Source organism: Hippoglossus hippoglossus, chromosome 17 (genome assembly GCF_009819705.1).
Source record: "Hippoglossus hippoglossus isolate fHipHip1 chromosome 17, fHipHip1.pri, whole genome shotgun sequence".
Lineage (NCBI taxonomy): Eukaryota > Metazoa > Chordata > Actinopteri > Pleuronectiformes > Pleuronectidae > Hippoglossus > Hippoglossus hippoglossus.
Window position 1 is genome coordinate 11,266,729 of NC_047167.1, and position 15,199 is coordinate 11,281,927.

The 15,199-nt window shown below is 40.6% G+C and overlaps 1 protein-coding gene across 1 annotated transcript; it reads left to right on the top strand.

The window, feature by feature from the left end:
* Positions 1-738: 738 nt before the first annotated feature.
* sirt6 (sirtuin 6) lies at positions 739-10,120 on the top strand. The gene is made up of 8 exons (XM_034614459.1): positions 739-937; positions 1,959-2,086; positions 4,637-4,819; positions 6,075-6,134; positions 7,027-7,122; positions 7,214-7,294; positions 8,133-8,256; positions 8,959-10,120. The coding sequence occupies exons 1-8, from the start codon at positions 872-874 to the stop codon at positions 9,274-9,276; spliced, it is 1,056 nt and encodes a 351-aa protein (XP_034470350.1). The 5' UTR covers positions 739-871; the 3' UTR covers positions 9,277-10,120.
* The last annotated feature ends 5,079 nt before the right edge of the window (positions 10,121-15,199 follow it).

A 15,199-nucleotide genomic window follows, 5' to 3' on the forward strand; every position in this document is an offset into this window, starting at 1 on the left:
TAGAAATAGTTCACCACAAGAAAAATGCAAAATACCACCTGAGGAGAGGGACAGCTCTCTATTACCATGTCACAAGGGGGTGCACCTTTCAAGTTAGCCTTTCATAAACATAAGCAAATTTACTGTTAAGTTGGTATTTATCCGCATTAAATAACTCTTTACATCATTAATAATGTATGTTAAGTGCTGCAAATAACTATCATAAATGAACACGTGTTTTTTAAAAAGAAAGGGGTTATCATACAGTTTATGAGAACACTGACCTTTCATTTGTAAGGCTTCAGCTAGGTAAAATCTGTTAATTCTAAATCAGTATCAATCATGGATTCCTACAGGACAAGAACGTGTTTCTTTTTCTTGACACATACATAAAATACATACAAAACTTCCAGAGAGCATTTACATAAAGACAAAGATTATATCAAAGTTGTCAAACATATGAAAGGGGGATATTTAAACCTCCACACACTGGACACTGGATAAGGGGGGACATGAATTAAAATAACCAGAATGTACATACATCTTTATACAAATTCATTGCCACAGTGCATTTTCTTTAGTGATAAAAAAAAAAATCATTTAAAATCATTTGAAAGCCAATCAAAAGAGGGCTTTGCTTTTCTCCACTTACTACAATGAAACTAAGATATATCCACACATAACTAGTATCCTGTTAACAATGTCAGAATATGATGAATTTAGATTGGGCCAATAAAAAGGAATATGTCTGTACTCTGTAATCTCAATGAACGCAGCATATGTCGTCGCCCAGTGATGACGTCAGCCAAACAGCGCCGCTAGCATCCCACTGTGTAGACAACACACAGGAAGATATTTCTAAACCAAAACAACACGGACCAAAACGTCAGTCATGTCTGTGAATTACGCCGCGGGCCTCTCTCCGTATGCGGACAAAGGTGTCTGCGGACTCCCTGAGGTAAATTCACACGCACAAAGCGGAGCTACATCCCATAAAGAGGCGGCTAACGGAGCTAGCATGTTAGCCGAGGATGTCTGGTTCATGCATGTTTGGGATGTGGAGGGTGAAGAAGATTTAGATCCTTTTATAAACGTTTGAAGACTTTAACACAAAGACCCATATTAAAGGTTTTAGGTAAGAACGAGTAGGGAGATGAGTGTTCAAGCATTAAGAGTGTTGTTTGTGTCAAGGCTGGGCAATAGAACAATATCAATAATTACTGTAGTATAATTCTCATCAGTAGCAATAAAAGAAAGGGCCAATATAAGTCGATATGATGGTTATGCATTGTGTAAACACAGTGAGGAGATATAATCTACCTCAGATTTATAAAACGTTTTTCTCTTTATCAAGTGTTTGTCATTCTCTGCTCATCAGGGGCAAACATCACTCTTAAAACTTCAACGAAACAAAAATGTGACATTTATCGTGATAGGTATAGGTATGACATTTTTAAATCTCGAGACCATTTTTGGACATTCTTACCTTGTGTAATGTAACGGTTATTAATTTAATGGATGATGCCCAGATAGGGGGTAAAGCCTTAAAGAAGAGAGTTAAGTTTTTATCTCTCCAAACTGTAGATATGTAGTTATTCTTTAATATGAAAAGCTCATTTGCATTTATTAAGAAAGCAGCTCCTAATTAAACTAGAAGTTCACACAAAACAATTGAACCAGTGACACCACTTCTTGAAACCAGTTGAAATATTTAATACTTTATAATACCTTTCCCTTTTGGGATCATGTTTCCTGAAGCAAATGGATGGATCTAAAAAATGTCAAATGTCTTATTTGCAGGCTTCATATCTATCATTAGATACAATATTTTGATCTTAATTTACTGTTCAAGCTGTGTGAAATATAAAGTTATGTCTCGACTCGCTTGCACAACATAATCTTACTATTCTTTCTCAGATACTATATAACTCGTCCCTCATGTAGAAAAGCATCTGATTGAGTATTTTGTGCTGTGGCAGACGTTCGACAGTGCTGAAGAGGCGAAGGTGAAGGTGGAGACTCTCGCCCAGTTGATTAAAGAGTCTCAGTTCTTGGTCGTCCACTCTGGAGCTGGAATCAGCACCTCAGCAGGAATTCCCGACTTCAGGTGAGGCACAAAACCAAGTCATTACCGTTTCTTTTTCACCATTTACTGTTACTGCGCATATTTCTTGTAACATTATATGTACTGGTGGGGGAAAAGCAAACCTCACACCTGCTAAACATCATTCACTGACAAATAATACAACGAAACAACATAGGTACAACAATAGGTGATACCTGCGAACATGAACAGGGGCCATCCTGCTATTCTTTGTAACTCTGTTTCAACACAGAGCCCCTGCTGCTGCACATCTTCAGGCTGGACAGGAAACTGACTAAATGGGTCCTCTTATTACAGTGACCTCAGTTTTTAAAGTGAAGGTTGTGTGAAGTTGAGCTGCAGCCTTGTGTCGTTTTAAAGAAAAATGGATAAAGAAATCAGGCATTTTTGCACGTTCCATGCATGAGGTGGTGCTAATTCTCCATTCAGGTGCTATTATGCAACTGGAGCAGAGGACAGTGCGATGAGATGACTTCATTAAAAGAGTGCTTATCAAACTTCAAACTAAGACAAGCCATGGATGTGTTTGCATGATGGAGAGCTTGGTGACAGAGATCACAATATGTTTGTTTCTTGTATCAATTCAAGGAACTTTGCAGTTTCCTCATCATCCACACATGCCTGATGTTTTCATCTCCTCTGGGGCAGACGCTTGACTGAACTCACGTGATTTCAGTCCGTCATTATTCATTTGCTGAATCTATTTTCTTATTCACATTTACCTTTTGTCAAAACACAGAGTTTTCCACATATCCCAAGTGTACAATTAATTTGTTTCCACTCGAGTTAGACTTAAACATCTATCAAAGGTTTTTGTGTATGATAAATCAGAAAACCCACTATTCTGTGTTTATTTCATGGACCCACAAACAAATTCAAACACATCCTTTAGTTCTACTCAATCCATAACATTTTCCTAAATAGTTTTTACACTATCGTGGTGCTTCTTCCTTGAACATAAATTATGGGGAAGAGAAAATATTTCTGGGACTCTGGTATTTATTTATTCCTGTCCTATTTGAAATAGGTATTAAATTTCATTCATTATGGCCTTAAAAAATCTTAAATTGAACTTAAACTTGCAGAATCCCTGGTGCAGTACCACTGTTTGAGCAGATGAGGGTGGTACAGCTTTTTGTAAGATTGAGACTGCTTTGTTTTCATCTTTTATGTATTAAGTATTAATTTTCTTTGTTTGCCTCCAACAACTGCGCTTTGACACATAAAATAAAGAATCAATGACATTTTATTTGTATAGCCCATATTCCCAAATCACAATTTGACTCATAGGGGTTAACAAGGTGTGTGACATCCTCCGTCCTTAACCCTCAACAAGAGTAAGAAAAAACTACCAAAACAAAACCCTATTAACAGGGGGGAAGAACGTAGAGACCTCAGGGAGCCACATGTGAGGGATCTCTCTCCCAGGACAGACAGAAGTGCAATAGATGCCGCATGTAACTTGCAAGAACTTATATTATTTTACTCATTCTCTCATTCATTCTTTTTTACTCATGGTTCAGCTAGTGGGAATGACAGATGTTTGCATGTGTGAATTCAGATAAATATGCTTGGCGATGGACACTCGACTATTTAATATTTGATTGGTCGACGGCAGGACGACACGACCTTGGACAGCCTCATCATTAAAGCCCGTTTTTTGCATCAGGAAAACTATCGCAAACCATATTCACACTGCTGACGCGCGCGCGCACAAACATGTTCCAGCTGAGAGTAAGACAGTCAGTACCTCCCCCACCTCTGCCTTATTTACCAGCATTACAGATCCTCTGTGGCTTTCATGTCTTTCAGCATCTCTCATGGTGATAAGCATGTAATAAATGATGTAGGTGCCTCTCCGTTAATGCTGGTATGTCTTTGATCTGGTGTTGGCAGAGCAGGCAGTGAATCATATTGGCGATGAGAGACAGGGCCGTTCGAGTTCACATAGAAAGAGAGAGATGACACTGTTGTGACTGCATCAGAGGATTCACAGGCTGCGTTCCCTTGTTTGATGCATAGAGATAAGTTGTGTGTCCCTGAAGTAACTTGCGGCAGCGAGGTTGTCATACGGCACCAGCACTGTCAGCAGCGCTGTGTTCATCCTTCATTCAGACGCACAAGACTCAATGGGTAATTGTAGAAGCATGAAGTGAATGATGGTGGATTGTACACCAGATTTAATGTATTTCACCATGAAAACATGCAGCTCTATGCTGTGAGACATTTTTCTGTCATGTTCGATCTTTGTTGCTTTTGTGAAACATCTGTATGGATAATTTTATTTAATATGCTTTCTCCAATTTTCTTTGTCAATCTCAGTGTGTTTTTTGTCCCTGGTATTGTCAGTGGGCTCCAACTTGCAGCATTTGACAGTGCATTGTCAGTTTGGTACACAAACTTTCCAGAAATCCTCCAATAACATCATTAACACTGTGTGTGTGTGGGAATAAAAACCCCCACACACACACATTAGTTGAAGCCAGATAAAGCCTCCTGTCCACTCACTGCATCCAAACCTTATACTTAATTCATCACTATCCTCCGTTCCAGGGGTCCAAAGGGAGTGTGGACGTTAGAAGAAAAGGGTGAGTCACCTCGCTTTGACATCACGTTTGAAGACGCCCGGCCCAGCCTGACTCACATGGCGCTCGTGGGCCTGCAGAGGGCCGGATACCTTAAGTATCTCATCAGCCAGAATGTGGATGGCCTGCACGTCCGCTCCGGCTTCCCCAGGTATCTCCACTCTGCCTCCTGTCCTGCAGCATGATATACTCTCTTCACTAACACTAAACCACTAGCTCTCAAACCAGTATGAATGTTTATACACAAAATTGGGGCAGGAGAAACTCCAGAGAAAGTTCAAGAGTCCTCTCTCCTGTATGCCAAGGGAGGAGGTCTTACCTGCACTAACAAAGACACACTTCAACTGCACAGAGGCGCTGCTCTTTGTTACAAATTAAAATGTTGGAGAGAAGTGAATGTTCCCAAGTGTGGTTAGACTTCGGTAGAGTCGATGCTCGTTGCCACAAATGCAACATGTAATTTACATGTGAGGAGGGAAACATGAGCGATGTGTCCAAACCATGGACTGTATGGACAACATGGCTGCCCATTAAAAGTGAAGCCAAAGTGCCTCGATCCCCACTGGGTGGCTGACTTCAGTAAAGGTCATAAACCCTGCCTCCTCCAGGTTAGTGAATGGGACATGGGCCAAACCAAAAAGTCAAAGTACTCGTGCAGTAATTTTTTTCTCTCATTTTTGGCCGTTTTCATCACACTGGTCATGTCGAATTTATGAACTCACCCATAAATAAACGAAAGATAAGAATACAGTGTGATGGTGCTGGATCAATAAGCAGTATTGATTGGAGGTGTAGTATTGTTAAAATATTAACGACAACCTTCCCCACTTCAGTTTTGTTTTTAACATTTTCCAAACCAAAGTATGCAGCTTATGTAAATGTGTGAGATCTCACATTGTTTTTTACATGTGTGGTTATGACTCATTGTTTTAATGTGAAGCTGCTGCTGCTTCACGATAACAGCTGCAACAGCGCCAGACATGAAACGCTCTTCAAACGCTGCTCAAATAATTCTCAGTGTAAGGAAAATAATCCAAATTTTCATTTAGTACTCAGACCCACACTTTCCTTGAAGCCACCTTGGCTCTGCCTCTCTCCTCCATCAGTCAGGCAGCAAAGTGGAAACTCACTGAGGAAATCGCAGACTGCAGACTAACTGGTGAAGTAAACTGGTTGACACTTCTACTTGCAGGTGCCAGAACTCAAAAGAACATTAAGTAGAAGTACTCAGAATATTTATATTATTATATAATTATATAATATATATTGATTTGCAGAGAAGCACTGAGAAAATGCTGGGCTGAAGACTCCTGTTATAACCATTAACTTTAGCAACGATCTAAATCAATGTCTTCTTTCTGATTCTTTTTTGTCTTTGTGTAATTTTTTTCCTCTCACTCCGTTAGGGATTTGTTATCAGAGCTTCATGGAAACATGTTTGTGGAGGAGTGTGAGAAGTGCGGCCGGTACGTACACACACACACACACACACACACACACACACACACACACACACACACACACACACACACACACACACACACACACACACACACACACACACACGCGCGCTCGCTCGCTCCAAACACCAACATTTTAATTTTTAAACTCTTGACTATTCTCATCCTTACAAGCTTCACTTTGGGGTATTTTCATTAGGCACACTCAGTAGGCAATTTGTTTATTGGTTCTGACACAATAAACATAATAGAAAGAGAACAAATTGGAAAAATATACTGCAGATATTGCGATAGGATGCTACATCTGCACACGCAGCCCTGTCTCTCATAGGAGTGGCTGAGAGGGGATGGCAGAATGTGCAGGTTATTAAGGTAGAGGTATTTTTGGTCATTTTGGTTTAAAGGGGATGCTATCCCCCTTCAACCCCCTACAAATTACCAACTGAGTACACTTGAAACAGGAAGAGTTTCTGTCACTGTTCACCACACAGCACACACAGTATCTCAGCTTTCTTGCATCCTGTGGTGTTGTTGGTGCCAGATGTGGTGTTAGCATCTAAATAAATAAAAAAAATAACAAACCACAGTCAATGGCAACTCTGAAATTGAAAACATCTCATCAATAAGAGAAATCAGAGGAGAAAGGCCAGACTTGTTAAAGATCACAGGAAGTCTAGAAGAGAACAGGTAATAACTTGTGCAGGAGAGCATTCTGAACACACAGTTGTTGAAATCTGACGCAGATACACTGCAGCAGCAGCAGAGAAACATTTTCACAACTGTAGAATAAGAATAAGGAGAAGAAAACTGAAATTATTCCTGGAGCATGTCAGCATGTCCGTGTTTTCTAGTAAACTAAGGTTTCTCTGGTTAAACCGTGTTGTTTTTGGCTTTCCAGGCAGTATGTCAGAGAAAAGGTGATCGGTGTGATGGGCCTGAAGCCGACAGGACGTTACTGTGACGTGATGCGCTCCAGAGGACTCAGAGCCTGCAGGTAACGCGTACGCACTTGGATCATTTGGAAATGATGGTTTACCATTTGTGATTTATTAACCGTGTGTTTCTTACATTCTTTCCTGCAACAGAGGGAAGCTTATCAGCACCATACTGGACTGGGAGGATGCTCTTCCTGACGGAGACCTGGACAAAGCAGAAAATGCCGGCAGGTGAGACAGATACTATTGCTGCAGTTTGTGCTCAATTGTTTCCCTTTTACATTTTATAACTGGCCCTTTTGTTTTCGATTTAGAGTCTGCCTTGATAAACCATTAACAAACATTTTTAATTATCCTGACTTCCTTTCTTTAGCGCTTTGCTTTTTTTAGCTTCCTGACACGCAGCACAGTCTGCTTTATTTTTCCTTTCGCCTCTTTCAGCTTCAACATTTTCTATCCTTTAGCTTTATTACAGTTTATTATTTCTCTACACAACGGCAAGATGAATTGAATTTATGTGCTGCATCTTGATGTATTGTTTGTAGCCCATACCAGGTTAATCGTTACTGTTTAACTGTAGTCACTACTCTAGTAACTACATCACCTGGGATATCCACTGTTGGTAGAACATGATGCCTGAACAGAAGGTTCAGCTTTGATGCAGCTTTTAAATGGAATGAGCTGCAATTTGTCCTTCAACTGCAGTCTCACATTCCCCTTGGCAATTTTAAATATTTGTTCTGTGATGTTTTCGTGATTCTTGTATTTGTTTCAAATAAGACCCTATTGTGTTGCTTTTATTTATTAACTCTCTATTGGGTTTTATTTGCTGATCGTGAATGTCACCACATGTCTTTTGAAAAAGAGATCAGAAATCTCAATGAGACGGCCTGATTAAAAGAGATTAAATAAATGCTTAAATATAAAAAAACATTGTACAAACAACTATATTTAAAGTCTGAATACTTTAGTCATTGGTTTTAATGTTGATTTATGTCTTTCTTCAGTTTTTAAAGAGTTTATTCTGAACCATTTATGTGTGACGTATTTCTCTACTGTTGACTTGCAGACGAGCAGACCTGGCACTGACCCTCGGCACGTCTTTGCAGATCAAACCCAGTGGAAACCTTCCGCTCCTAACCAAACGCAAAGGAGGGAAAATTGTCATTGTCAACCTGCAGCCTACGAAGCATGTGAGTCTCAATCATACGACATAACCTCACCCACATATTTACATGCGGAAGCATCCAATGGCAGTCACTTCTTGTGTGATAGAGTGCAAGGCCCATATTGAACTGTACAAAATCTTATATTACAAGTATAACGTCATTATAGTACAAGAATCTAGAAAAACATTTCTTGGGGAAAACCCATGCTTGCCGGGGTTGCACTCCTTCTGGATCCAAAATCTTGAACCAATCTCAGTGTTTCTTGAGAAACACAGATGTAACCAACGTTAACTCAAACACGACCTAACATTTCCTCCTCCACAGGCAAATTCACACAAAGTCTGTGTGGTTCTTTCTCCAAAATAGACACTGTTTATTACACAATCCTTTCAGACTCCTGATACTCATGATAACGTGGTGCTGATGTGACAAAATATTAATTATCTTGTTATTTGCGAAACCTACACTAAAGTATTTCCTAACTAGCTGCTACTCATTCCTCATTTTAACACAGGTGACAGGCTAACCTCCTGATGTTCCCCCTCTGATATGATACGTAGCCTAAAATTACGACTTCCTTCTTGCAATATTATTACTTTTTTCTCGTAATTTTGGGACTTTATTCTCAAAATCGCATTTTGACCCCTTTAATTGGCCCTAAAAAATTTAGCAGATGCCTTCTTGTTTTTTGTTTCACATTTTTTGTTGTAATATTTTGTCTTATAGGACAAGCATGCGCACATTCGTATCAACGGTTACGTGGACGAGGTCATGAAACAGGTGATGGAGCTGCTGGGATTGGACATCCCAAAGTGGGAAGGGCCGACGGTCTGCGAAAGCTCCACCGGCGCCTCAGAGGCCGCCCAAGATGTCAAACCACCGTGTGCTCTTCCTGCAAAAGGGAGGGTGAAAAAGACCCTTGTTAAGGATGAAAGGAAGAGAGAAGCCGCACAGCTAACAGACAATGGGAGCGTGAAGGAGGAGATGCTTTCAGTAAAGAGAGAGAGAGGAGACTCCCCAGTGGTGAAAAATGAAGAGAAATAGCCTCAGGTATTTTTTTTCTTTCAACTGCGTCTCAACACAAACCCATCCAGAAACAAAGTTTACATGTGAGGCTGCTCGGTTTCATCAGTTTCACAGATGATGGAGGTTCTACTCATCTTCCGCCCTCGTGGTTTTGGTCAATCCTAGATTTTGTACACTTACCGTCACAGTCACAATGAACAGCAAAGAGAAGTTAGTCTCTGTAAAAAAGACTCTACATGAGAATATGTAGAATGTGGAGGTGAGGGACAAGATTTGGGGGCTGGAAGCCTTCTGGTTTCCTGATTTTAGTTTGACCAATCATGTTGGAGCAGGCTTTGGCTGCACGCAGGTAAACAGTCCGTGTGGAGAACAAAAGACATGAAACACATTGACCACATTGAAAACTGTTCATAGAGATTAGCCAAAATGTCGCCTGGACCCAAATCACCTACAAAAAGTAGAATGCGAAGAATCGTTTGACTCGTGTGATAAAAGAAGAACAGAAGACGGAGTCTAGGCCTGGATATCCACTGTCTACACCAGAAGCCCCCGAAGTACTGGCCGTACGTCCTGCTACTGTAAGAACACGAATGATGTACCTTTACTTTAGGACAATGCAATGAGAACTAGAACACAGTGATAAGTGAAGCTTTTATCGAGGTGTGTAAAATTGCAGCACCCCGTTAAAAGCTTTTCCCATGTGCTTCTGCTGATTAGCTGTAAATGGACCGTAATCACATGTTGTGTTTGTTTGTAAGACAGTGTTTTTATCTCAGGAAAAAGCCTTGTACTTTGTCTGCCATTTTACAGTTTTTTTTATATATATAGGTAATGGCATTAAAGATTATAACTACTACCTGTGTTCTGTGCTTTGTTCTATGTGCTGTATACGTGCTGTCAGCCAGCAGTGGCCTAGTTGCAAATGCCAACCTGTTTTTCAAAGGACATGGAGAAAAGCACGTATGAGTCTTTGTCTGCCGTGTCGTTTCCTCACCATCACTGAGGACAGAATCTATACACCGCTAGTTTAAAGATTCATTACCCATCACTGCATCGTGAATGAAGGTGGTAATCGAACCTGCTGTCTGTAAAGAAGACATGTTGTCAATGGGAAGAGCCTCCACCTTGTAAATACAGATTCCAGGATAAAAAACAAAACCCTGCACTTTAATTGCACCTTAGTTTCCTTTTCTTTAGTAAATAAGATAATTCATTCCCCAATGCCACGGCTGCACAGTGGGACACAGGTGCAGATCACGTCGCTGCATGTCTGATGTTGAATATGCTTCGGCCTATTAAGGCACTTTGTTTTCCTCGACATGAGCAACAGATGGAACAGTCGGACAATGCAACAGCTGTTACTCCTACACACGCTCAGTCCAACTGCCTGCTCTGTGAATGGTCCTCATCACGGCTCTGGAGACGACACCGCTTCGTGTTCGCGGGCAGAAATGACGTGCGTGTGTTTTTGCATATTGAGTGGGGGAGTGAGATCTCATCACAAGTGGTCACTCCAGACACGTAGAGGTGCATTCTAATGCCATGTGTGAACTGACGTACTCTGAGCTTTTCACTGACATTAATACCAGGTCTCAAGTGGACCTTATACTTGTTTGATGTACTTTTTTAGGCCTAATTTTACAAGAGGAAAAGAGAAATTAGAGAAATGTAATATTTGTTTTTAATTTTTATATTTAAATTTTATTCTGTTATGGTAAATTTACTAAAAACACAGTTTCTCAGGCCCAACAGAGGCCCAGTGAGGATCAGAGCCATGTTCTCGTTGGCGCTTGTGAGTTTCAGTCAGAATAGTGAGGAATGGTTTCTGAAAAGTTCTCAGACTCCATCATTAGAAACTGGAAAAGCTCATATAGCAGCAGACTATCTACTGCTACAATGGCACAGAAAGGCCACAGGGAGCCAGTCAGCGGCGGCACGGCTTGAGTGGGCACAAAGGGACTAGACGACTGTTGATCTTGCGGTCTGACGAAGCCATAATCAAGTCTGGAGGAGAGCTTATTAACTATGTAACACTCACTGCTGTGGAGCTCCGTGGCACTTGCGAGGAAAGTGAGAACAATGAATGTAGCCCAAAAGGTCAGACTAACCTGTAAAGCAGTGTTAATGGCTTCTTAGACTGAAGAGTTTAGGCTCCCTAAAGGTTGTGGCACCAGACCGTTGGAGGAAATCATTAACGGAATCAGACAGCGGGTGTGTTGAGTCCTTGAATCTCATTAGAGTGACTTGATGATGGTTGTTAACAGTGTTTATAGATGCTCCCCCCCCTTCAGCATGAGCGAGCTTGAGCAAGTCTCTGAGGAAGCAAAGTGACGTTTTCATAGGCGTGATACTGCAAATGGGATGAAGATGAAGAACGTGACGCTTCCGGGTAAAATCAGCTTTAAAAACAGTGTTCATTTTGTCTCAATTTTAATGGCCCATAACTGCCTCTCTGGGTTTAAAACACTGTCAACATATCCTCTGCGATGAGTCCAGTGAACCTGAAAACCAACGTTTGATGTCCGAATTCAGAAGAATCTCCTTCAGATGCCAGCAGGAGCAGATTCATAGATTGAATATATTTGCTTTTACGTCAAACGAAATGAAGTGCTGGGAAATTGTAACGAGTAAAGCCAAAAGTTCGGACAATTTACGAGCCATTAGAGACAGTTTTGAGTGGTTTTCCTCGACACCTGAAGGTTTGAGTCTCCAGAAAAGAGAGAAAAGTAGCTGTAATTTACTCGTAAATTGGAAGTAAACATTTTCAAAAACACTCTAAATTGAGCGGAACTGATTTTATCACGAGCTCGCTCTTTGACACAGGCTGATAATGGTTTTTTTTTTTTTTATTAGCAGGGGCGTCGGGAACCTGCTTCTCCACGTGCAGGAACCATTTCCAGGGCAGTCACTCCCACTCTTTGCTCTTCTTGAAGGAGGAACACAACATTATCAATGTCCTTTTAAGACACTTGCATCTTAATTGTAACGTGACTAAGTCGTGCTGCTACAACAGCGCTAACAGCTGCATCCGGATTCATCGCCACTGTTCTCAACAAATGATTCTCCAGTGTTGAAAACGGCATAAATTGACTTGATGTTCACTTAAAGCAGTCGACGCTACAAGTCACACACACACACATTCATTCTATTTATAGCACTTAACCATTCAAACTGCAGTTCGGGGTTTAGTGTCTTGTCCAAGGACACTTTGAAATATGAACTGGAGGAGCTAAGAATCGAACCACTGGCCTTCTGATTAGTGAACGACCCGTGCTACCTCCCAAGCACAACATCCCGCTAACTGAGGAGAAAGAGTGGTTTTGAATGTCGGGTTATATGATAATTTAACTCTCTCATACAGATGAAGTGTCCTTGAGTAGTGGAGCTCAGGCAGATTCTGGGTGTGAATGTTTGTTACTCTAGGGAAGCCAGGGACATGTTCACAGCTTTCTTCCTCACAATTTAGTGGTGATGAAGAAGACCAGCAGAGGGGATTGAAAGCTGAGTATCATGGGACTGTCAAAGACTCTCTCAACATCTCTATCAGACCGAATCGAGAAGGCTGTACTATCTAGAAAAAAAGCTAATAATTAAGAGAGACCATGAGGCGCAGTTGTAATTTGATCTTAAATTAAGAGTTAAGAGCGAATGTGGTTGAATGCTCTTTTAGACCTAAAAGAGGAATTCTGGTATTTTTCAACATGGGCCCTATGTTTATAAATGCTGGTGTGTAAATTGATTTTACTCGCAAAAACGTTTGGAATCGGACCAATAGATCACGTCCATCTTATGGGGCAACTGCGACAGTGTAAGAAACGTCCACTTGTTGTTATTCTGGGTCTTTGCTGAAGCAGTTGAGCTTTCAGCCGGAGCTGTCAACTGCGACTCCTAGTCAGGAAAACTGAGATGCAGTTAAAAGGTTTTCATGTTGGAGACAAAACAGCTGGAATTTCCCCTCGATGAAAATCACTAAAAGCTTTCTGTGTCCAAAGCTTTTCAACTGCAGCGCTTGGTCTTCATGCTGTGACTGATCGAAGAGCATGGGTCTAACACACGTTTTCACGATGAAAACTGGGGGGTGTGGCTGAAAGCAGATTGACAATGAGCTTTCAGCTGGAGCTTTCAACCGCGTCTCATTAAGTCTTCATCCCAAAGACTGAAGCTCTGTGTGATCAGCATCATGAGAATCGGTTGAAAGCTCGACATGATGATGACCGTATTAAGCAGTCGAGCCTTCAGACATCACAGCTGCAGCCTGTGGCATTATTGATGAAAACTGGGAAACGTGGTTACAATCTTCTCATGTTCAAGACCATTAGAAGTGGTTTCACCCATCATGGTTAAGACGTTTGGAAGCAGTTTAAATTTAAAGCTTTCAACTACAACTCTTGTTCTTCATGCCGAGGACAATGAGCTCATAACAAGAGCTTTAACTTCAAGTCCTGTGGAAAATTGTGAGATGCGGCTAAAAGCACCAGAAAAAGCTGAATTTAGATTTAAGACTAAGTGGAGCTCTGAAAGTGGACTCCTCCTCTTGTAGATTATTTTCTCTTGTACAACATTGACATGTAGTTTGGCATTTGTTGTTCACAGAAAGAGCAGAACTGACCAATCTTTAAAAGCTTGCACATTAAAATAGTCAGAAATAATATTGTACTTTTCTTCAGTGGGAGCTTTTGTGTTGTTTTGCAAACATCTTTGCATACTGAGATGCAAACATGCATCATGTCTATACTTAGTCACCTCCAAGTGTGACTGACTTTGACCTATTTCTGTTTCTTTTTATACATCACACGACAGCACGGTGGTACAGTGATTGGCACTGGGACTTCACAAGGAGAAAAATCTTTTTGTGTGGAGTTTGCTCCCAGTTTGCTCCCAGTGCCTCCATATTCTCTGGCTACTCAGTACACCGACATCAGTAACTTCCTCAAGTGGTTTTCATCAGCGGCACTCTGGAAATTGCTGTCTGTCCTTGAAGATGAATAGCCAGGATCACTACACCTGTCAGATTGTTTTTCTTTTTAACCAGGCCTAAAAATATGTGATCGAGTTACAGAGCTGACTCTGTAGTTAACTATGTCCCCGCTATGATCTGCAGCAAGTCTATCAGAGGTTCCCAAAATCAGCCGGGGGGAATACAATTCGTAGACGCAGCTTTAATAAATTACACTCGATTACACTCGCAGACAAGCTAGTTCAGTAAATGTCTTTAAAAGAAAACATAAAACTTCTCTCTTTGCTTCCACCATTAACTAGATCTTGCACTTGCCCTCACTCCTTTTCTTTTATATGTCATTTTAACATCTCTACTTATTGCAATTACATTTTAAAACGTTTTTATTGTTATGTATGTATATTGTATGTAAATCCCTTTGAGCTGCATTTCTTGTATGAAAGGGGCTATACAAATATAACTTATTATTATTATTAATACCATACGTAAGTGCATTTTTCACATAGCTGTACTTTACTTAAGTAGATTTAGTTTCAGGTACTTTTCACTTTTGCACCACTGCATATATCAGCAAATATCTTTACTTTCTTCTACTCTCCAGTTTAACTATAGATTGCAGTAATGTTCACAAGTTTTTGCAAAGTAATCAATAATGGGAGGGGGATTTGTCCTACTCAGCAAGTACTATTACTTTTAATACTTCAAGTATATTTAAAAGTAATTACTTACTTATTGTACTCAAGTAGAAAAATTAACGCAGTACTTTTACTCAAGTACATTAAAGTCTATTTTTTTTGTACTTTTACTTAAGTAAAATGTTTGAGTCCTTCCTCCAAACTTGGTGCTCTGGATGTGCGTTTCCAGCTTGATAAAATAGAAAACCCCAAATCAGCGGAAACGATAATAGATGTGCGACAGCGACATAAGACTTTCTCCGATATCACAGTGAACATGTCGGGCAGTAAGCTGAAGGAGAACTGACTC

Coding starts and splice junctions, on each gene's coding strand:
- sirt6 (XM_034614459.1), top strand. CDS start 872: ATGTCTGTGAATTACGCCGCGGGCCTCTCTCCGTATGCGGACAAAGGT. Junction 938..1,958: donor GTGTCTGCGGACTCCCTGAG/GTAAATTCACAC, acceptor GTGCTGTGGCAG/ACGTTCGACAGTGCTGAAGA. Junction 4,820..6,074: donor GTCCGCTCCGGCTTCCCCAG/GTATCTCCACTC, acceptor TCACTCCGTTAG/GGATTTGTTATCAGAGCTTC.